The sequence below is a fragment of the Pteropus medius genome, unplaced genomic scaffold, assembly GCF_902729225.1.
Source record: "Pteropus medius unplaced genomic scaffold, Ma_sr-lr_union100, whole genome shotgun sequence".
In the NCBI taxonomy this organism is placed as follows: domain Eukaryota; kingdom Metazoa; phylum Chordata; class Mammalia; order Chiroptera; family Pteropodidae; genus Pteropus; species Pteropus medius.
In genome coordinates this window covers 18,638,602-18,659,688 of record NW_024349801.1, presented here as the reverse complement: position 1 = coordinate 18,659,688, position 21,087 = coordinate 18,638,602, and the positions used below count along the sequence as shown (strand labels likewise).

Sequence of the window (21,087 nt, the reverse complement as noted above, 5' to 3'; positions counted from 1 at the left end):
ATGAAAGAGATAAAGTCACTTGCACAAGACTCCCAACTGGCATGTGACAAAGCAGTTGTTATGTTACTTTAATTGGATGCTTGCAAGCATATATTTTAGAGATGGGGTGTTTTCTGTCCAGTCTTTTCTAAACAGGTAACCAGCCAGCTGCTTACCATTATAGAGCCTTGGAGATATGGATAGGACAGCGGGCAGAAGACGAAGTCTCTTCTTGTCTTTCAAGAAAGCCCGAGCTCATAAGAGCGTCTATTCTGAGTGTCCCCAAGGAGAAGGGGAGAGGGAATTTTCAGGGAAGCCAGGTTCGCAGGGAGGCTCCCCAGGCAGGGATCGAGAAGCGAGTCTACAGGTTCTGGAACAGAGGAAGCAGATGCCTGTCCTGTGGCAGCCCTGGAGCAGCAGGTTTAGCCCCATAAAGCCTAAAACTGAAAGTCCCTATGGATGGGACAATAGTTATGGCCTCGTTGCCAGAGAGGACCCATGGCCTGAGGGTGTTTCTCAGACTATTTGTTGCCGTAGGAGATCCTGGTCCTTGGAATAACCTGAGAAAGAGAAGCCCCGTGGAGACCACGATTGAATTTTCCACCAGCCTGGAAGATGCGGTCTCCAGGTAGGATTTATGCTTGATTTAAAGAAAATAAAGAGGGGAGTTATTTTGTGCTACGTATTTTAAGCTCTTATACTTCACATTTTTATATTATGGGGCACCTGCATATTTATTTGTGTACTTATTTCTCTAGCCGTCTTCCTCCTTAGCCTGGGATCTCCCTGAAGAGCAGGGATCTCCTGGGTGTTCCCCACAGTATGTCGAGTACACACTCTCATTACAGTGTGCAGGGGTCTCCCTGAGCTTCCTGAGAGTAGTGGTCTCGGGAGAAACTGGGAGGGGGCGCTTTTGAAACAAGTTAATTTCGAGAAGAGAAGCTGTGGATTGGGGTGGGGCGAGGTTTCTAGGAGAAGGGTTGTAAAGGAAAGGGAAATGGGCCGGCTGAGGCTCCAGGGGGTCCTTAGCGGAACCCACCTCAGCTGCGGTGCCCGCGCGAAGTGACGCAGCGCGGTTTGGCCGCTGTGGGGCGCCGTAGCCCGCGCCGTTGCCAGGGGAACGGGTCCAGCGCGGGACGAGGCCCAGCCCGCCACGGCCTGGCCCGTCTATACAGCCAGCCCTCTGGAGCGGGAGCCCGAGGACTCGCCGGCCTAATCGCTGCGCGGCCCGGGATGGGGCCTCGCTCCGGGGTGCGCCGCTGCCCAGTCCCGGGGGCCCTCTCCGCCGCTGGGATCTGAAGCGCGGCCGCTCCTGGGAGGGTGGACGGCCAGGCGCTGGGGGTGGTGAACCGCTGGGTGACCTTGGCAGGGCCGATCTGGCTCGGCCGTCACGACGCGCAGGTGAGGAGCCCCCGCCGCGGTTCTCACCTCGAAGCCTGGCCTGAGCCACCGGGTTGTGTCTGCCGCCGCCTAGCCGGGTTCTGGAGCCCGCAGCCTGAGCTCCAGGGATTGGGCAGAGCGCGGAGCTTCTTTCTAGTATTTATCAGGTTCACAAATCTGCATCAAGCGCTTACTGTGACAGTGTGCCAGGCGCGGGGCCTCCAAACACGCGGCCAGTCTCCAAAACCCACAGAGTGTTCAGAGGGGACCGGGGCGGGTGGTGGTGTTGGTGGTCGTGGTGGAGTGGGACAGGCACCAAATACAGGACTAAAGTAATTTTAGGCGGGAATAAGTGCTCTGGAGATGAAATGGAGGGAGGTGGTCAGGGAAGGTCTGCTGTCGAAGGCCACTCTGAAGCTAAGACCTGAAGGTTGAAAAGGAGCCAGCATTGTGAAGCAGGGAAAGGATACTTCTGGAAGAGGGAAAAACAAATGCAAAGGTCTGGGGGCAGCAAAGTACAATTAAAGAACAGAAAGAGTGAAAGGGTGAGGAAGCCTTGAAGGATGTGGTGGGAGTTTCAACTTTATTCTAGTAGGAAGAGGAAACCATTGAAGAGCTTTGATTAATTTCAAGTTTTGAAAAGCTCACCTCACTCTGGCTTCTATGGGCAACGCGGTGGTGACAGAGCACACCAGGAAGTCGGCTGAGGGTCATTCTAGTTCTGCCAGTCTAGTTGTGCCTCTTAGATGAGCTTACTTAGTCTCTCTGAGCCTCAGTATCCTGTGACATGCGGATGTTGTTCTGCATGTTGTTTATGAGAGAGAAAGTGAGGGGCCCTCCGCCTTTGAGACCAATGACTGGAGAAGTCTATGAGAATAGTTTGAAATGATAGGACCTAACTCAGAGAGTTGTGAAGATTTAATAAGTGAATTTCGTCAAAACACTTTGAGCAGTGTCTGGCACAGAAGTGCCCTCTAAGTGCTAGTGATAGTTATTATTGAAACACTGTAGGGGAGCAATGATGGAGGCTTGGATCAGGGTGATGGCATCAAAGACAGTAAGAAGTGGCTTAATTTCTCTTATTGAAGGAGAGCTGGGTTTAGAAATGGGTGAGGGGTGGTGGAGTTTCTAAACAGATAATCACCATGAGATGGAATAAAAGCAACATTGGTGCTTAACTAGTCAGTTTCTTTTCTTTTCTTTTTTTTTTAAACTTTGTTCTGTCACAACTTTGTTCTTAATGACTGCTTCTTAGTGGGTGTTCCTCAAGGCTTGCTCCTGTAGTCATGTGAGTTGATTTCCTGGTTAAAATCAACAACCCTTGCCTCTGCTCATTGGCCTTATTTCTTCTGCTCCATGTTGCTCACTCCTTCTTGTCCCTTTTCCTTGCCTTAACTTGAATTTGTTTGTAGCAGTTGCTTCAGGAGGGGAATGGCACAGAAAATGTTTGCAGACCACATCAACTCAGGAATGACTGAGATTACAAGCTTTTCTTGCCTGAGCATGAGACCTCTGCATGCTGTTTATGTGAGGAGCTCAGCCGCACCTGAAACCAGTGGCTGGGGAGGTCTAGGGGAACTGCTTGAAATTCCAGTTGGTTTTCTGGGAATTGTGATGTGTATCTTCTAGTCAAACTATAGCCACTTCCCGGAATTTTAAGGCCAGAGACTTCTCTGGCACCTGTGAAGAATTTTAATAAAGTACTTGCCCCCTAAGAGTTCTTTTTTAAAATGACTTTTTGTACTGTAAAGCAGTATGCACCATGTAACATTTCTTTCCAGCCTTCCTTTCAGTGGTTACATTGAGCATCTGTTAAATCTTGGTGAAAGTTATTTTAAAAGCAGATCCTGGGACAAAGCAGATAACTTATTTAGAAATATCCATAGAAAATCACTTAAATCCTCTAGCCAAAAGAAAAGATGTTTGGGAGCAAAACCTCCCTGTGGCGTGCACCTTCCCTTTGGGTTTGAGAGTCATGAGGAACTGAACTGGCCCTTTGCCAAGGACTGGAACAAGGTCCTGCCTAGCAACACCTCTGTTTTGCTGTCTGGTTGTCTGATTTTGGCTTGGACAAGACCCCCAGCAGCTTGTAGGGAGCTCTGCGGCTCTTCACAGCTTTGCAGCTGAACGAGTCAAAATTGTGTTCGAGAGTGAGGAAGCACTGAGCTAAAACCGAGCACTCTTGTTGCACGGTTGTTAGGCAGGAGTTCCTTGTTTGTCTGGTGTGGTACAGGGTTCTGGATCACATGAGCACATTTTGTCCACATGGCAGCCCAACGGCGCCAGGAGGGCAAGAAATGACACCACTCAATTACTTATTATTTGACATAAATTTTTTTTCAAAAGCAGTACATGCACATGGTAAAAAAAAAAAAAAATTCAAACAACACCAAGGAATATACAGTAAAAGCAAATCTCTGTCTTACCCTCAGCCACTAGATCTTCCCTAAGGCTGCCCTGTTTGCTTCCTTGCATTTCCTTCTAGAGAGAATCTGTGTATATAGATGTTTGTTCATCTGCCTTTGTCTTTACTCACTTGGTAGCGCTTTCTACAGCAATTGCACATCTTGCTTTTCTACCTAATGGTCATTTTTTTTTTTTATGTTGTATAGCATTGTTTTTTTATGTTGTTTTTGATGTTGTATAGCATTCCATTGTGTGGATGTGCCATAGTCTGTTTATATTGCTTTTTGTCCTTTATTATTACGAACAAGACTTCAATGTATCTCTGTTATACTTTGTGAGTATATGTATAAGATAAATATCTAGAAATGGAATGTGGCCCTAAGGGTATATGTGTTTTAAAGTTTGGTAGACATTGCCAAATTGCCTTCCAGCTAATTTTTTTGAAAGATGAGTAAAGGAGAGACCCAAAGAGGTGGCTGTATGAAATTTGCTCCCCCACCCCAGCTGGGTTCCTCAATCTGTGAGAGGCAGTGCAGGAACTGGAATCAGGCTCTTATCTCTGGGTCAACCCTCGTCCTTGGCTCCAACCTGTCTCTCCTTGTTGGTGGCTCAGGTCCCCGGGCCCTCCAATCCCTGATGGAGCCCCGTTACCTCTCCTCTGACCTTATCACTCTACCCTCCCAGTTCTGTGTCTCTCTCTACAAACCTTCTTTAATAACTGAGTTGATTCTTTCCCGAATCAACAGGAATCCAGGAATGCCCACAGCCTCTCTAGGGCTGGTACTTTTTACCTCGTTCTGGTTCTTTTGACAACCATGCATGAATCGCAGAACCACATTCCGAAATATTTTTTTTTTTTGGTGGGAGCAGAGATGAGCAAGAGGGAAGTGGATCAGTCATGCAACTATTCTAGAGTTCATACTGATAACTTGAAATGTAAGATTTCCCTCATTTAAATTAGGCTTATAAATCAAGGTAGCTTAACCTTATTTTGAAAATGCTATTTTAGGCATTTAGCAAGTAAATAGTAACATGAACACTTTCACCTTGCTGGGACAAAGGAGGGGCATACACAGTCCTTCCAACCTGCCTCAGAAGCCAGATGGGTTTGTGGCTTACCAAGGTAGCAGTTACCTTTGATTCTAACACTCCAGGGGGCCTCTTCCCTCTTGTGTTTGTCTCCACAAGCTTATCTCTGTGGGTTGTTCTGTGGCAGCAGAAGGTACATGAAGAATCTTTTATCAAGGCCCACATAGCTCTCAGCCCACCAAAGATGCAGCGGGGGACATTGGGTAGGCAGCGGGGAACTTGTAGGCTTGACCTCCACTTCCCTACCAACTCCTCCCAAAGTATAGGTCTGTTGCTATGGTGTCACCTCCCCCCAAGCCCTTTCTCATATCCTCCTCCTCTCTGTGACTGGAAAGCTTTCCAAAACCCCAATCAGTTCCTGGCACTTTCCTGCTTTAAACTTCCTGTGACTCACTGTGGCTCTCTCAGCATTGCCCAAACTTCCCCACCTGGCCTCCTAGGTCCCCTGTCATCTAACTCTGCAGCTCCCCAGGGCTCCTCTCTCTCTCCTTCTGTACTCTGCCCACCCCACCCTCCAAGCTCATCTACCCTGTGTTCTGAGTGGTTAGCCCTTTCAAGGCTGCCCAAATACGCATTCACGCACTGTCCTGATATCTGTCTAAGTCTGTCTGGGTCCCTAGAAAGCAAGCTCCTAAGGTCAGTAGCTCGGTCTCATTTGTCTTTCCATCCTCAGTGCACACGAGGGGCTGGGTCCCAATAAGTGCTGACTGGGCCAAGGTGTGCGTGCATAAGCTGGCCACGGTGTCCAGGGGCAGAGCCATGCATCTTTCCATCTATTCTAGAGAAGCGCTGAGAAGGAGAGATGGCCAGAAAAGTCCCTGGGTTTGGTGACAATGCTTAGTTCCATCTGTGCTTAAGGCCCTATCTTAGATTCTCTCATCTTAGGTTTTCTCTGCAAGGGAAAATGTCATCAGTTAAGAGTTGGCTGGCCCAGGCTTTGGGACAGGTGACATGCCTCCTGACCAGCTCGGGTATCTAACTCTAGAATACTACACTGCTGCAGGGGAGTTCGACCTAACTAACAGCACTGTCCCCTCATCCACGGTCTCATACAGTGGTACCTCTCTGGACCAAAGGTGCCCTGGTTTAGAGTCAGTGCCCCCCAAGGCTATTTGTATAGGCCTATGGTGACCCCTCTCACCTCAGGTATCTGGGCTGCAGCAGCACTGGGGGTGCTTGCGGCCACTGCTAGCCCCCTCCAGGCAGCAGGTACATAACAGGTACCTCTGCTTCTTTAGAAACTCCCTCAAGGTGTAGCTCTGTTAAGGTGTGAGGATGGCAAACAGAAAGCCAGAACTCAGGGATCCCAATTCATGGGTTCCCTTCAGCCTTCAGAGTCGTTGTCCTGATGATGATGTCACTGGAGAAGCGATGTGTGCAGACCACAGGGATTTGACCTCGCCCCTGCCCCCCGCAAAGAAGAACTACCCAGCTCAACTGTATTCACAGGGCTTGACCTGATAATTTTTGACTGTTTCTAAAAATCATGGATAAAGATTTACTACCTCTGGGGACATTCCATATAAAATGATGCTAGCTTTCTGATCATCTTTGCCACCTTTGATTGAAGGCGAGAAGGTTAGAATTGTGTTCCAGTGGCTCAGCCTTTATGACAATGTGTTCCTTGGGACCACTGACATAAGACAGCAACTTCGACCATCCCCGTCACTTTGGACATAAACCTCATAGAATATCAGGTGCAGTAGCCACAGTCTGGAGAGATGAGGACAACCCAGAGGGCTGTTTTAAGGATAATTATGACGTCTACTATTTAGGGAGCATTTATGTGTCAAGACTTTACCTACAGCATCGCTGATCTATACACAGCCCAGGACTTGAACCTAGATCTGTTTCTGCCAAAGCTAGGGCTCTTTTTTCACTGTTCACTGCTTCTTATTGAAGACAAGCAAATGACCAAAGGGTTCCAGTTGAGTCCCTGGGAGAAAACTAAGGTCACTTCATTTAGCTTTGAGATGAGGCTACTCAGAGGTGACTTCAGATATGCTAGGCTTGGCTTAGCGGAAGGCAGAGTGGCTAAGTGCAAATGTCCAGCATTTGGGGTACTAGCCAGTGGGCAGGGGGAGCTGGGGCGGGGGAGGGCTGGGTACAGGGTGCCTGTGCAGATTGAAGGCAGGGCAGAGTGGGCCAGGTAGCTTCGGGTGGACCAGGGTTCCACATCATTTACCATGCCCACATTTTCTTTTATTTCAGATGTTTTCAAGTCAGCAAACATTTACTGAGCACCTACTATGTACAAGGTATGTTTTGGGTGCTTGGGGGAGCAGATGTGGGAAACAGAAGTGAATGAATCACAGCACATTTGCTGCCCTTAGGGGAAGTTGGCATAACAGGGGGCAGACACAAGGATGGCAGAGTGTTCCAAATGGCAAAGCGACTTGCCTAGTTAAGACTGATCGTGAGGGCCCAGCTCTGCTGGGGGTACCCCTGGATGAGGAGTTGCTTGCAGTAGGCTCTGAAGGTCAAGTCACATTTTTAGGGGCCGAGAAGTGATGAAGGTGTTCCAGGCAGATGTGCCAAGGTGGGTTTGCTAAGACCTTTTGGCTTAATCAGACCCCCCGGCCCATGGGCCTGAGTTCTTGAAAGGAGAGTCCAGTTGCCAGGGTTTTGTCCCTAGCTCCTGGCCTTCCCACCAGGAGCTCCAAGTTGGCCTGTCTCCCTAAGTATGGTGTTGCCTGCCTGGGCTCTAGTCCCATCTCAGGCCCAGAAGATACTGGGGGTAGGGCTCTTCCTTCTGTAATGACAGGCTCCCTCACCACCCACCGCCCTGCTTGTAGCTTTGGCTACCAGACCAACTCTTGGGCCTGAGGACTGCGGGGTGAGGGAGTGCTGCCACCTGGTGGTCAACTCTGGCCAAGGCCTGGCCTTCCCTGAGCGCCCTTGAGTCAGTCAAAGGGCATCAGTCCACCAGACCCAGATTTTACTTAGAGAAACGTGGTCATTTCTGCTGCTAGAGGGAACCAAGGAGGAATCGTCCCCTCTCCCCGTATGCTGGCTCCTCCCCAGCCAAGAAGCCTCAGGCAGCCCTTCTGAGGCACAGGAGATACTGTTCAGGGTGCCCCCAGTCCTGAAGGGATTGCAAGCTTACTGACGGGCAGAGGCCAGATCCCCCTTCTGGGCAACCCGACTCCCTGTTTCCCTTAGCATGTGGTAAGGGGCCCTCTCTGACACTTGTGTTGTGGCTGCAGGACAGGAGTGACTAATCCTAACAGAATCAGCATGTGTTCTCATCGCTCTGGCCCCAGCCTGATATTGTTACCAGATGAGAACATGTCTTATTGGGTTTAACTGTGATGGTTGTGGAGACAGAACACTTTGAGTAACAGGCAGCCGCTCTGTGTCCTGAATAAACCCTGGACCTTCCTACCTTGTACTGGCCTGCGCCAGGGCCAGAGCTGGCTCTGGGGCTTTGAGACCAGCACTCTACTACCACCCTCCTCCACTGCCCAACTCCATCATGCTACGGCCCTGGATTTTCCTGCACAGTAGCCAGGAGGTGGCTTCATGTCCCAGGCTGCTTTCTCTCCCTTGCTGAAACCTAGCTGCAAGCATGGGCTCTGGGTTCCAGCCTGGGCTTCCTCAGGCTAAAGCTTTCTCTACTTTTCTCCCTATGGAGATGAATATCTGCAACAAACCCTCCAACAAGACAGCCCCTGAGGAGAATGTGTGGACAGCACCTGCACAGGCTAGTGGACCTTCCCCGGAGCTGCAAGGCCAGCGGTCCCGCCGGAATGGGTGGAGCTGGCCCCCTCACCCGCTCCAGATTGTGGCCTGGCTGCTGTACCTCTTCTTCGCTGTGATCGGCTTTGGGGTCCTTGTTCCCCTCCTGCCTCACCACTGGGTGCCCGCTGGCTATGCTGTATCCTTGGGGAAGTATGGGGCTGGTACATGGAATTATGGGGGCAGTAGATGGAAGACATGGTGGGGGCCTGAAACTGGGCTCCAGAGCCTCAGCACAGGAAGGCTCTGTCTCTTCCCCACGGGGTTCAGCTACTTACCTGCCTGGCCTTAACCCCTATCTGACCCTCTACCTTATAGTGTGGGTTGACAGGCCTAAAGGACCTTAGATCATTTAAAGCCCCACACAAATGGGAACCTCATCAACTGAGGTACAGCAAGAATGATTATAGAAGAGAGCCTGAAAGCTCTCTTTAAGCTAATTGTGTCCAGAGCTTGAGATACATTAGAGAATAATTATTTCAATTACGAAAGAATTTTTTTTCACTTTTCAAAAAGAGTCATGGTAGAATTCTTTTACATAGTAAGTTTCCTGGTACGTTTAAAATGTGGTTTTATTAATGGACAGATTATTATGCTGTACCCAGGATTGTTTAGAAACTCATTGATTATGTAAATCAGGCCCTTTTAGGGTGAGGTTGAATTGACAAGAGGAGAGTTAAAGATGTCCTGGAGGCTCTTGGGAACCGTGACAGATGTGAACTTTGATGAACCTAGTATTGTGACTGCCTCAGCCCTGGCCACAACACTCAGGAGTAGAGGATGTGGCTTCAAGGCTGGAAATTGGAGTGTAGCAGGCGGCCACATGCCCCTATCCAGAGGGTGCCCGTGCAAGTACGCCCTGGTGTGTGTGCTTCATGGAGATGCTTCCTTGTGGAGGAGAGCTAGGTGAGCTAGAGGAGGTTAGCAGGGATGAACTTGAATGCCTCAGACATAGACTTAGCAGTGGAGCTTGGTCTCAGCTCAGCCCTTTCAGAGCTGTACAAGGTTGAGCAGCTTCTGCCAGCTCTCTGGGTGTCGGCCTCCTCCTCTGTCTGACAGGAATAGTCCTGCCTGCTTCTCAAAATGGGGCCACGGAGCATGCAAGGATATGTGTGTGAGCACCAGAACACATGAGCCATAGGTATGAACATGCTCTCTTGAGAAACCACAGAGCCCTGGGATGGTGAGTGACAAGGGCAGGTATGTGGAGAAGGGCTCTAGAGAAGGTTGCCATCTTTGGACACCAACTGTGTCACTGGGGGATCTTCCTGGTTCACTATGGGCCAGAGCCTAGTCATCAGCACTGTAAGTGGAAAACAGGGCTTTCCTTGAGGTGACCAACAGGTTTCAGTCAGGGCTACTAACTAGAATGTTTCATGGAATATTCCTCTCATGATCTGGAATGGGCACACCCCTCACTCGGGATTACCTGAGTTTCTACCATCAGGGTACCTGGGAAGCCAGGTTAATAACTGTGTGGTTTGGAGTGAGTAGAATCAGAGCAGATAACAGTAAACAAGAGTAACTAGCTTTTATTGAGCATTTTTATGAGCCAGGCACTGTGCCAACCCTTGTACTTGGATTATCTCATTTGATGCTCATAATAATCTATAAGGAAGGTATTCTCCCCACTTTACTAAGGAAGAAATTGAGGCTCAGAGAGATTAAGTGACTTCCTGAGGTCACTGTTACCAGTGAAGCCGGAGAGCTGCTCAGGCAGGCCAACACTGAGGCAGTGGGGCAGTTGGAGGGTTTTCTCCCTCTCCACATTCATTGCTTTAGGCAATATGAAGGCTCACAGAGCCACCCTGTCTGACACTCCCTTTTCTGGGCCTGGATGGTTCTCTTCCCTTCCGTCAAAGTCCCCTTCCTTCTGTAGGCTCCCTCAGGACCCTGAGGAACAAGGTAGGGTAATGGTGTGTACCCAGTGCCTGTCTTGTCCTGAAACTGGCCTGGGACTGAGGGTTGCAAAGACAAACAGGACAGGGTGCCCTGGGGGTACTCAGCCTCCAGCTGGAGGGTAGCCTTGTAGGTTGGAGATCATCACATGGTAAGTATGGGGCTCAGGGCTCATACAGCAGACTGTGGGTACAGGAGATGGGCCATCTAGACCAACAGCACCAGGGGCCCAGACGTACACCTGCTGCTCACAGCTCCCCTCCTCTCCTGTGCCCAGCGGCCTCTCCAGATGCTCTTGACTCCACCCCTTTGCTTTATCAGCTTTATCTAGTCAGTCTTCAAGTTTCCAGCCTGTCCCCACATATGCGCTCACTCCTACCAGTCTGTGTCCCTGCAGCCAGAGTGCCCTTTCAAAAAGCAAATCTGATAAAGTTGCCCCCCAGCTTAACACCATCTAATAGCTTCTTCCTGCCTGGAGGAATGAGGTTCAAGATGCTCAAGGCTCTCCGCATTCTGGCCTCAGCCCTATCCCCAGCCTCTTCTTATATTGTTTCCTGTGTTCTCTGTTGGGACAACACTGGTGTCTGCCAGGAAGCTCCTTGCTCCTCTCTCCACCCCAACACCTAACTAAATCAGAAGTCAAGAACTGACAGCCCATGAGCCAGTTTAGCCTATGGATTTTTTTTTTTTAATTGAGGGATAATTAACAACAAAATGGACAGATTTCAAGTGTTCTTTCAGCTGCTGGGTTTTAAAATTTTATTTATTTTTTTGTCACATTTAAAAAATGAGAGACCTCACATAAAAATCCAGATTTCTGGTTCCTTTTGAAAAGCCAGAATTTGGTGACATGGGCCATCGTTCTTGCATGGCAGCCCTGAGCTGAACTAGAACCACCTTTCTGGCTGGGACTCTGCTTGCTCCCAATAACCAGCCAAATCTCCTTTCCTCTTTGTGTTACCTGCTGGGTCCCTGTTATCTGTTCCTCTCCAAGTCTCAGCTGAGGTGATACTTCCTCAGGGAAGCTTTCTGGATCCCTTCAGACTAGATGAGGTCACACAAACTCACATAGTTCCATGAACTTTCTTCATTGTAATCAACCCATTATTTCAGTGGTCCCCAACCTTTCTGGCACCAGAGACTGGTGCTCCTATGAGAATTTAATGCCTGATGATCTGAGGTGGAGCTGAGGTAGTGATGCTAGTGCTGAGGAGCAGCTGCAAATATAGACGAAGCTTCATTTATTCACCCACCACTCACCTCCTGCTGTGCGGCCCGGTTCCTAAACAGGCCATGGACCAGTACTAGTCTGCAGCCCAGGGATTGGGGACCCCTGTATTATTTGATTAACATCTGTATTTGCCACCAGACTGTAGGCTCCTTGAGTCTAGGGACCAATTCCATCTTACTCCTGCCATATCCTTCAGTGCCTGACGTAGAGAAAGATCTTAGAAAACAGTTGAATGAATGAACCAGGGTATGGGGGCAGTAGAAGTGTTGGAGCAGGCAGGAAACTAAATGTTTGCCCACATTCAGTGTGTCTGAAGAGAGGCTGGGAATGGTGAAAAGTAGTGGTTGGTGATACCAGAGAGGTTTGAGAGGAGCCAGAGCACAAGGGGCCTCAGCACTGAGCCAAAGAGAAATTCTAGCTTGAGAGCCATTGAGAGCCAGTGTAGGAGTTTAAGAAGGCAAGCCTTTCACTTTAAGCTCTTCGAAGCTCACTTTGGGACCAAATGAAGGGCAGACTCAAGGGGTCCCAAACAGGAAGAGCAGAGTTGAGAAACTATGGAATAACTAGGCAAGAGGTGATCCATAGCCAGGACCATAAAGTGGTTTTAATGGGCCACAGGATTGTCTTTTTCAGCTATAGCACAGTACATTAGGGTAGAGCCTGGCTTGTGTAGACATGTAGGAAAATTTGGCTGCTGGGAGGAGGAGGAAGGGAGAAAAGGAAATTGGATAGCTGATGGATGGAGAATGAATGATGGAGCAATGGTATCTGCCTGGCTAGCAAGATGATGGATGGATGGAGGATGGATGGCTGTCTAGGTAGAATCTACTGGTGAATTTTTACTTTGCAGCAAGTTTTCAGCATATTCATTTCTAGAATTTGGTCCAATCACTGAGCAGATAGGTCCTGTTTCAGCTCTAGGAATTAGACATGCTGTCCCTGGTCAGGCCCTAAATGTATCAGGCCATCCTAGATGCTCAGCCCCAGGGCTCCAAGTACCTTGATTCCAGGTCAGAGAAGCAGTGGATGTACTAAAGCCCTGTCTGCAAGTGGTTTTCCAGCTGGCCTGGCTACTGAGAGAGGATGGCTGCTTCCCTCTCACAGTTGACTTCCCGTGAAAGCAAGACAAACAAGCTTAGAACTTATATTTCGGGTCCCTTGACCTTAGAGGATGGTCTCTTTCAGTCTCGCTTCAGCATTTAGAATATGAAACCAGATCAGATTTGGAGGTCAGACCAGCCAGGGCTTGTGCCAGGCCTGGAGCCTGAGGCCAGGGCCCCTCGGCAGCAGCAAGCAATGCTGGCTTGTTAGCTCTATTGCCAGACGTCCCCTCTCCTCTTCCATCTGGGTCATTCCTATGCTGAGTCTTGGAGGTAGGAGGTAGCACAAGCTAAGAGTCTCTGTACAAGGGAGTCACACGGAGGTGGAGAGCAGCTCTCTCATCACAGGAAGCAGGGGTGGGGCTCCCAGCCGCCAGAATATGGAGTGAGTCTTTAACCTGCTGGGCCAGTGCATGGGCGCCATCTTTGCTGGCCACCTTGTGGTACACCTGACTGCTGTCTCCATCGATCCAGCAGATGCCAACGTACGGGACAAGAGCTATGCAGGGCCCTTGCCCATCTTCAACCGCAGCCAACATGCGCATGTCATTGAAGACCTGCACTGCAATTTGTGTGACGTAGATGTGTAAGTGCATGTGGTCAGAGAGTGTGTGTGGGCAATGAGTGTGCCTGGGTAACTGCCAGAGGGAGCTCAAGGCAGAGAGGAGCATGCCCAAGGCTTTACAGTCATCCTGATAATGCCTGTGTTTCACACAGTCAAGAATCTTGATAGAGTGACAGAGAATTGGGTGAAGGAGAAGGTGATTGGAAACAGAAGATGAGGACTAGCATTTCCAGCAGTTAAAATAGGAAACATTTGGACTGCCGAAAACATTTCTAATAAACATTTCTAACTCTGCCAGTCACCCCGCCACACACACATACCCCCACTCATTTCACAAGCTTTCTCAGATAGGGTTGGGGAGAGGAGTTAACACCTGAGTTCTTACTGTGTGCCTGGGTGCTTATGAACACCCTTGCAGGTGGACAGCATCTTTCTCATTCACAGAAGAGGAAGAGCCCAAAACTCTCTTGCTGAGAGGCCTGCCTGAGATCATATGTCTATTGGGCGGCAGAGCAAGATTTACCAGCAGTGTGTCTTGTCCCTGAGCTGATACTCTTACCCTCATTTACCCATGAGGACTCAGATGCAGAGAGGCCAAATGACTTGCTTCAGGTCACACTGCTGGTAGCGAGAGGAGGGAGAACGCGCGGTAACCCCCTTGGCTGGTCCAGACAGCCTCCCCAGACCCCTTCCCACCTTCCTGGAGCTTTCAGTCTCCCAGGCTCAGGTTGGGGGTTGGGGATGGGGGTGTGGTCCAAGGCCAGCTCCACACTTCTAATCTGAAGACCCAGGCAGCCTGGAAGGGTCTGTCCACAGAACAGAGAGTGAGCCCGGGGCATAAAGGCCATGAGGACTTCTGCATCAGACCACCCTTTCCTTCACTAGGCACCAGTCTGTGCTGCTGTTCCTCAGTGGGTGCTCTGGCTTTTGCTGCCCATTCCAGGGCTCTGCCCTTTGCTGAGGGAGCGGCTGCACCCCACTCTCCCTCACTCCTTTGGGCTTCCCTGGTCCCTCTCTGGGGCTGGGAGACTCACTTGCATTCCTGCCTCACCTTACCTGTGGTGAACTTCCCCGACGTCCACCTAGATGTCAGCTTGCTTCTCTTTCTTTGGATGAGCTCAGACAGACGGAGGTTTTCTGGAAGAATGCCAGTAAAATTCCCTTAGACTGACAGGGAAACAAGTACCCCCAAAATGGAGATGTCAGGAAGAGCAATGCCTCACTCTCTCCTGCTCCTTGGCTCCATGCCTTCATTGTCTCCTGGTCCAGCTCAGGGATCCTTGCTTGGAAAGGAAGCCCCAATTCTGTTTCACACCACCGTCACCGGTGTGCAGTCCCAGAATGGAACAGTGTAATGTCCCCTACTTCTCCTGCCTCCGGGTCCCCAGCTCTTCAGAAGCACTGCCTCCTCCAAGTCCCCTTCCCGCGTTCCCACCAGAGGGCGCGCACGCTCCCCGTTGCGGAGCTCCGCGGTCCCACGGAAGCGCCGGATGGGTAACCTGCTACAGGCCCGGCGCTCGGGTCCCTCTGCCGACTCCCGCCGCTCCAGCCAGACCCGGAGGCGAAGGGGAGGACGAAGCGGCCGAATACGCTGTGCTCCCTCCTCTCCCGCAGGAGCGCTCGCTCCAAGCACTGCAGTGCCTGCAACAAGTGCGTGTGCGGCTTCGACCACCACTGCAAGTGGCTCAATAACTGTGTGGGCGAAAGGAACTACCGGTGAGAGCGGACCTGGGGCGCACGGGGGCTGGGGATGCATGGGTCTGAGTGTGAGAGCCGGGACCTTGCGGCTGCACAGAGGGCGGGGTGGGGCCGGGGCGTGCTTGGAGAAGCTGGGCGCTGGTGCGCATTCGCCAATGTGCTGCTCTGAGGTTGATGCTCTTGATGTCTGCCCCCTGGGACAGCTGAGGGTGGGTTTGAGATCTTCCTCCAGCTGGACCAGGGAAAGGTGGGGACCTGATGGAGCTGTGCCAGTCTTTACTTTTGCCCTAAGCCTTTGGCTTTATGAGGAGTTAGGGCTGTTGGAGAAGCCTGGCTCTCCATCCCCACCATGGGTCCTTCTGAGGTCTGGGCTTTTATCCAGCCTGAGCACCCAGGTGCTGACAGTTGCCCATGGCTGGGCCCAGGCTCTTTCTACACAGTGTGGCATCTGCCTTACTGGGTGTCCTGCTCCTTGTGCTGGTGGCCACTTATGTCTTCGTGGAGTTCTTTGTCAACCCCATGCAGCTGCGCACCAACCACCACTTTGAAGGTCAGTCTGCCAGGCCTACTCCTACCCCCTAACCCTGGGCCTGTTCTGGTCACTGGTCACAGCCCAGTCAAGTGAGTACAGTCTGCCTGTGTCTTGCAGTCCTGAAGAATCACACAGATGTGTGGTTTGTGTTCCTGCCTGCTGCCCCCGTGGAGACCCAGGCTCCTGCTATCCTAGCCCTGGCTGGCCTACTCATCCTCCTGGGCCTGCTCTCCACAGCCCTGCTCGGCCACCTACTCTGCTTCCACATTTATCTCAGTAAGTGTCCCCCCCCCACACACACACCTGCCTTGCAGGAGATAGGGGTCCCTAGGCTTCAGGGAGGTACCCACTTGGGCTCTAGAGCTCTAAAGTCATGTCCCTTCCCATTGCTGGCTCTCTGTGGTGGCCTGGTCTCACCCCATGGGCTTAGTGTATTCGGGGACAGTGGTTTCAGCCTGGGACTGGGTACCCTCCCTCACCTCTGAACTCTAGGGTCCCCTTTCTACTACACTGAGCCCTCTCTCACCATCCTCAGTGTGGCACAAGCTCACTACCTATGAGTACATCGTGCAGCATCGTCCGCCACAGGAGGCAAAGGGGGCCCAAAGGCAGCTTGAGTCATGTCCCCCCAAGATGCGGCCCATTCAGGTATAGAAGTGGCCCAGAGGGCTGAAGGGGTGGGAGATGGGGCCTGGGTGTGGGAGGGGTGGTGGGCTGTACGGCGAGCTACCAATGATGAGACAGGGAAAAGGGAAGCAGGCCTAGATCAGCAGCTGGGGTAGGGAGTGCTGGGGACAGTGGGGTGAGGCCGCGCCTGTACTGAGAACATGCCACCTTGCATAAGTGTGGGAACAGCACAAAGAGGCCCTGCATTTCCCAGTCCCCATGTATGCTCTGGTCCAGGCTGCAAGCATGTGCTGGAGGGTGTGAAACATGGGAACCTGGAGTGGGCAGATTGGGGCTGCGGGAAAGAGGGAGGGACGGACCAGAGACGGGGTCACCAGTTTTCTCTACCTATGAACCTGAGCCCTTATAGCCAGTATCCTATTTAATCCTTAAAACAGCCCACGAGGCAGGTAATGTTGCCACACCCATGTTGCAGATGAGCATATTGAGGCCAAGAAAGGTTAAACGGAAGCTGGGTCTGGGAAGAGTTAAGGTCTCTACATTGCGAAGCAGGATCCATCCAGGCTAGTAGTGCCTGCCCAGCCCAGCTGCTGATCAGCCTATCCCCAATTCCCACGCTCTGTGGCTTCCTGAGGTCAGCAGCTGGGGGTGGGGGTGGTCCAGTCCTCAGAACCCCCAGGGACTGGGGAGGCAGGGGGCCCAGGCAGGCCTTGTTGGGAAGTCTGAACCCTGGATCCCAGATCCCCGTGGTAACAGGACACAAACACAGGCTAGTGGGCGGGTTGGGGGAGGGCTTGGGACCCTGCCTCTCCTGTTCTCATTGCCAGGGGTGGTCCAGGCTGTCAGGCCTGGGGAAATGCTGGCTGTTTGTAAAGACCCCTTGCCACACCACTGTATATCTGCCCTGGTGCTGGGCACTGACCCCACGTAAGCACAGTGGCAGCCCCTAGGGAGTGGATATCATCCCCGGCTCCACTTCACAGAGGAGTCTGAGGTTTAGAGAGGTAGGCAGGAGACTTTCTCAAGCTGTACAGCTGGTGCCCATTGAGATAGGGCTGGCCATGGGATATCCAGACTTAAGGGCTCTGGGTCCCTGCCCTGTAGTCACTGCCTGCCTAGGCTTTAGGGCCAGATGTTCCAGCAGCAAGGACATTTAATATCATCTGCAAAGGACTGGAGGGAGGCCTCCCCAAGGGAAGAATGGTGTGCAGAAGAGAGAGCTGAGGCTGAGAGGTGCCACAGTACCATTCAGGAATGTGCAGATGTTGAAGGTGTCTGAGGAAGGATCCTAGGGACAGCTCTGATGTGGGGAGGGAGTTTGATTGGGGATACCCTGGTGATACCCTCAGATTTCCCCAGCGGGCTAGGACCTGTATCTTGTCCCATCCTGGCCCCTCATGCTTCTGGAACCATTCTCTACTGCTGTCAGCTTCCTCTGCCCCACCCATCTAGAGCCCAGGGGCACCAGATAGACTTTGTCCATCTCTGCTGGACCCTGGAGAGGTGCTAGGTCCACACTAGGGAAGAAAAAAGGTAGGGGAGAAGACTGCTTTGAGGCCCCAGTCCTTATGCCTGGCCTCTGACCCCTTCCTGTTTCCCAGGGCTTCTCTGCTCAGGCTGGCACTCCCATGCTTCTCCCCAAAGGGCTAGCCTGGGCAGAGGTTGGGCACAGGTCTTGCTGGAGCTTCAATCTTTGCATTTGCTCAGTCAGCCTGTGGCCGGCTGGGCTCTGTCCCCTAGATCTGCCAGGGCCTCAGGCAGCCTCCCCACCCCCACCCTGAGCAGGAATGCGGGAGGGGCCCCACTCTGGAGCCGTTGCCCCCAAACATAGGCTTGTTTTAGAGACGGCGTTTGCTGTTACATTGTCCTCTCTGCATTAGTCAGGACGCTTGGGTCTCCATAGAAACGGCTGCTGAGCAGGCGACAGCTGTCCGGGTGCCCTCTCCCACCCCGCCTGGTGGGGGTGGGGCCTCTGAGTCCTAGCTCCTGCCCACATCCTCAGCACGCAGGCCTTCCTGGGCTGGCTTTGTCAAGGTTTTTCTTTTCTCACCTGCAGTCGTTGTGGGTGTAGCTGGAGCCCATTCTACGTGCTGGGGCACAGGCCTAGGCCACTCCTGTGACATCCCGGCCCCAGGCCCCCTTCCACTTTCAGGAGTTGAGCCTGGGACTCCCAGGGGTCACTGTTGGGATCTGCGACTAAACAGAATTCACGCCTAAGCCTGGTTCCTCAGTAGAGCTGCAGTGATGTTTTTTCCACCACCCACTACCTTCCTTTACAGGGTAGGGGTGGGGGAGACTGAGCATTGCCCTGGTCCCCAGTTGTGGCTGGTACTCTGAGGATTCATCTCTGCAGGAACCCTCAAGCCATGTACACAGCCTCGGTGCACACACAGCTGTGTGTGAACAGCTGCCCAGCTAGGGAAAAAAATCAGTTCAGAGACTGGAGCCCTGGGAGGGACCAGGAACAGAAGGGGGCAGCTCTGAGGGCCTCTTCCACACCACCCTCCTCAGCCAGAGCAGCTCTATACTGGGTACATTGGACCTATGAGGCTGGGGACTTCCTGGAAGAGGTAGAGTTTGACTAGATAGAGTAAGTCCCAGAAATGAGTGTTTTAAGACTCATCCTGCAGGGGGGTTTTCCCAGCTGAGAGGCCTGGAGGAGGACAGCCCTAGACCTCTGTACCCAGACCTCCCACAGAGGCCATTGAGGGTATGTTGTATCCAGGACTGGGTGTGCTCAGGACTCAAGGTCCTGGATCCACACCTGGCCACCTAGCCTCCTGACCCCCACCTTCCCCAGGAGATGGAGTTCTACATGCAGACCTTCAGCCATGTGCGCCCAGAAGCCCCTGGCCAGGCCAGGCCTGCCTCAGTGAATGCCAAGTGAGTGTGAATGCCATGTGGCAGCTGGGCATCTCCCATTGTCATGGCAGGGCCATCTGAGGTGGGAGAAAGGGGGTAGGCCAAGGCCAAGGCCCAGGTCTGAATCCACCCCTATCTGGCTTTGAACAGATCAGTAACCCTTCTATTGTCTGCTAGGAAGGGAGGCTTATTTGAGGACCTTCAACTGGGTGGGATTTCAGGGATCAGTGGAATCCAGCACTTACCCTTCCACTTCCCCCTCAGTCCCTCTGGCTTTCTTGCTACTGGCAGCCAAGTGGAGCCTCCACCGCCCTCATCCCCAGAGACTATCGCTCTGCCCCCAGGAATCCGACCCCAGGTAGGGGGGTATTGTGCTGGGCCCCCACCCCAGATGGAAGGGGATGGGAAAGAAGCCTGCCCCACTCTTCTGCTTCTTCTGGCGATGTGGGGTCAGGGGAAGGAGTACTCAGGTTCTCGGCTATCTCTGCAGAAAAAGAGGAAGCGGCGTGTTTACAAGGTGCAGACCTCTGGGACCTTGGATCTGGAGCCCCAGCTGCCCAGGCTGCCAGGTGAGCGCCCTTCCTGACGGGATCCTGCACCGGGAGCTCCGAGGGAAGGGGCCCGAACGAATCGCAGCCCCTGGTCTCACCTTCCCTTCCATCCCCTCAGAGCCCAGGGTGCCGGGCTGCAGCTCCAGCTCGTCGTCGGATTCCACAGGTGCCAGCCCAGTGCACGCTGCTGGCCCTGCAGACGCATACCACTCGGCGTCGGCAGAGTCCATGGACGAGATTCCGGTGGCTCAGACGCGCCTGGGTAGCGCCGCTCTGGCCGCCCCCGGGGACAGGTGCCGAGAGTCCGGGCTGGCGCTGCAGGCGCGTGTGCCCGCAGTTTTCGTGAGTCCGAGCAGTGGCAAGCCCAGGGCGCAAGACGGCCAGGAGGCCGGTCTGGCTTAGCTGGGCCGAAAGGCCGAAGGGCCGAGGAGAAGCGGCCGGCCCGACTCTCTATGCAACACCCAACTCTCGCCGTGGGAATGCACTTTAGGAGACCCTAGGGCTGCGGGATCGGCCCCCTCCCCCATGACTCAGCAATACCCGCCCCACCGGCCATGATGCTCCAATAAACCTTTTTTATGCTTTTGCGGACTTACTGCATACTTTCTTAATGGCAAGCGGCATGGGTCCTCCTGGAGTCCGATCATTGACAGTTGGCCTAGGGGCAGAGAATGGGGTGGACCCCCTTACAGTGGGTGACCACCCGGATTGTCATATGGAGGTAAACGAGGACCTGAGGAGCTCAGGTACAAGCAAGGCTCCTGGTTAGGTAAGATCCTAGAAGACTGCCTGGAGGAAGTTATTTTTTTTTTGAGGATAAGTTTGCACTTGGAGACAAGGGGAAAAAGACTTTCGGTTCTGGAAGCAGCGGGAGCAGAGACCCGGGAGCTTTTTCCTGGCGGCGAGATCTCCATCGGTGTACCAGGATGCTGGAGCTGGGCACTCCTCATTTGCTCCTTGTCCCCTCCCGTTCCCAGTGATCCGGAGTTGTAACCTGGGGACACCACATGTTCTTTGGAGAGCTGTGGTCTTGAGCCAGCTCTAGACACCACTCTCCACTGTCACTGAGGGTAGGCATCTTCTGGCTCCTCTGCCCCTCCCCTCTCCTTCACCGTCCTCTCGTCCTCCCAACCTCCTTCCCCCCCACATCCCCCTTCCCCGTCTCAAACTGCCTTCGCAGCTCTGGGAAGCTGGATCTCTCCTGGAGGCGGGGACCTACTTTGAACTTTGGGTGGAGCCCAGGAGGAGGGTCTTTTTTCCCCGTTTGGGGGCCATCCGAGAACGTCCAGAACTACAAAGGGATAGTCTACCCGGCCGCAAAGCTGCGTCGGGCGCTGCAGAAAGAGGCTATCGTCGCAACTCCGCCTCCGCCGAGAGCAGAGCGCGGATAGGCCGGGGTCTGGTGGGTGGAGCCAGCGTGACCTTGGTCA

The 21,087-nt window shown here is 52.6% G+C and overlaps 1 protein-coding gene and 1 long non-coding RNA gene across 9 annotated transcripts; one reads left to right on the top strand and one right to left on the bottom strand.

The window, feature by feature from the left end:
• Positions 1 to 1,096: 1,096 nt before the first annotated feature.
• ZDHHC1 (zDHHC palmitoyltransferase 1) lies at positions 1,097 to 20,248 on the top strand. Of its 7 annotated transcripts, none has more exons than XM_039888979.1 (12): positions 1,099 to 1,380; positions 7,066 to 7,112; positions 8,489 to 8,731; positions 13,233 to 13,408; positions 15,002 to 15,103; positions 15,511 to 15,635; positions 15,735 to 15,893; positions 16,153 to 16,265; positions 19,045 to 19,127; positions 19,371 to 19,464; positions 19,597 to 19,675; positions 19,776 to 20,248. In XM_039888979.1, exons 2-12 carry the CDS (start codon positions 7,104 to 7,106, stop codon positions 20,057 to 20,059), a joined length of 1,467 nt encoding a protein of 488 aa, XP_039744913.1. In that variant the 5' UTR covers positions 1,099 to 1,380; positions 7,066 to 7,103; the 3' UTR covers positions 20,060 to 20,248. The 7 variants fall into 7 exon arrangements, with proteins under 7 accessions (XP_039744915.1, XP_039744918.1, XP_039744917.1 ...); XM_039888978.1 differs by having other exon boundaries at positions 15,717 to 15,893; XM_039888984.1 differs by lacking the exon at positions 19,371 to 19,464 and having other exon boundaries at positions 1,098 to 1,380.
• On the bottom strand, positions 16,259 to 21,027 carry LOC120623069 (uncharacterized). 2 transcript variants are annotated; one of them, XR_005658672.1, is made up of 3 exons: positions 20,877 to 21,027; positions 20,254 to 20,651; positions 16,259 to 18,440 (listed from the first exon to the last, which is right to left on the bottom strand). It is a non-coding gene; the product is annotated as an uncharacterized LOC120623069 (long non-coding RNA). The 2 variants fall into 2 exon arrangements; XR_005658671.1 differs by lacking the exon at positions 16,259 to 18,440 and having other exon boundaries at positions 20,250 to 20,651; positions 20,877 to 21,025.
• Positions 21,028 to 21,087: the final 60 nt, after the last annotated feature.

Coding starts and splice junctions, on each gene's coding strand:
- ZDHHC1 (XM_039888978.1), top strand. Junction 19,128..19,370: donor CCTGCCTCAGTGAATGCCAA/GTGAGTGTGAAT, acceptor CTTCCCCCTCAG/TCCCTCTGGCTTTCTTGCTA. Junction 19,465..19,596: donor CCCCAGGAATCCGACCCCAG/GTAGGGGGGTAT, acceptor CTATCTCTGCAG/AAAAAGAGGAAGCGGCGTGT.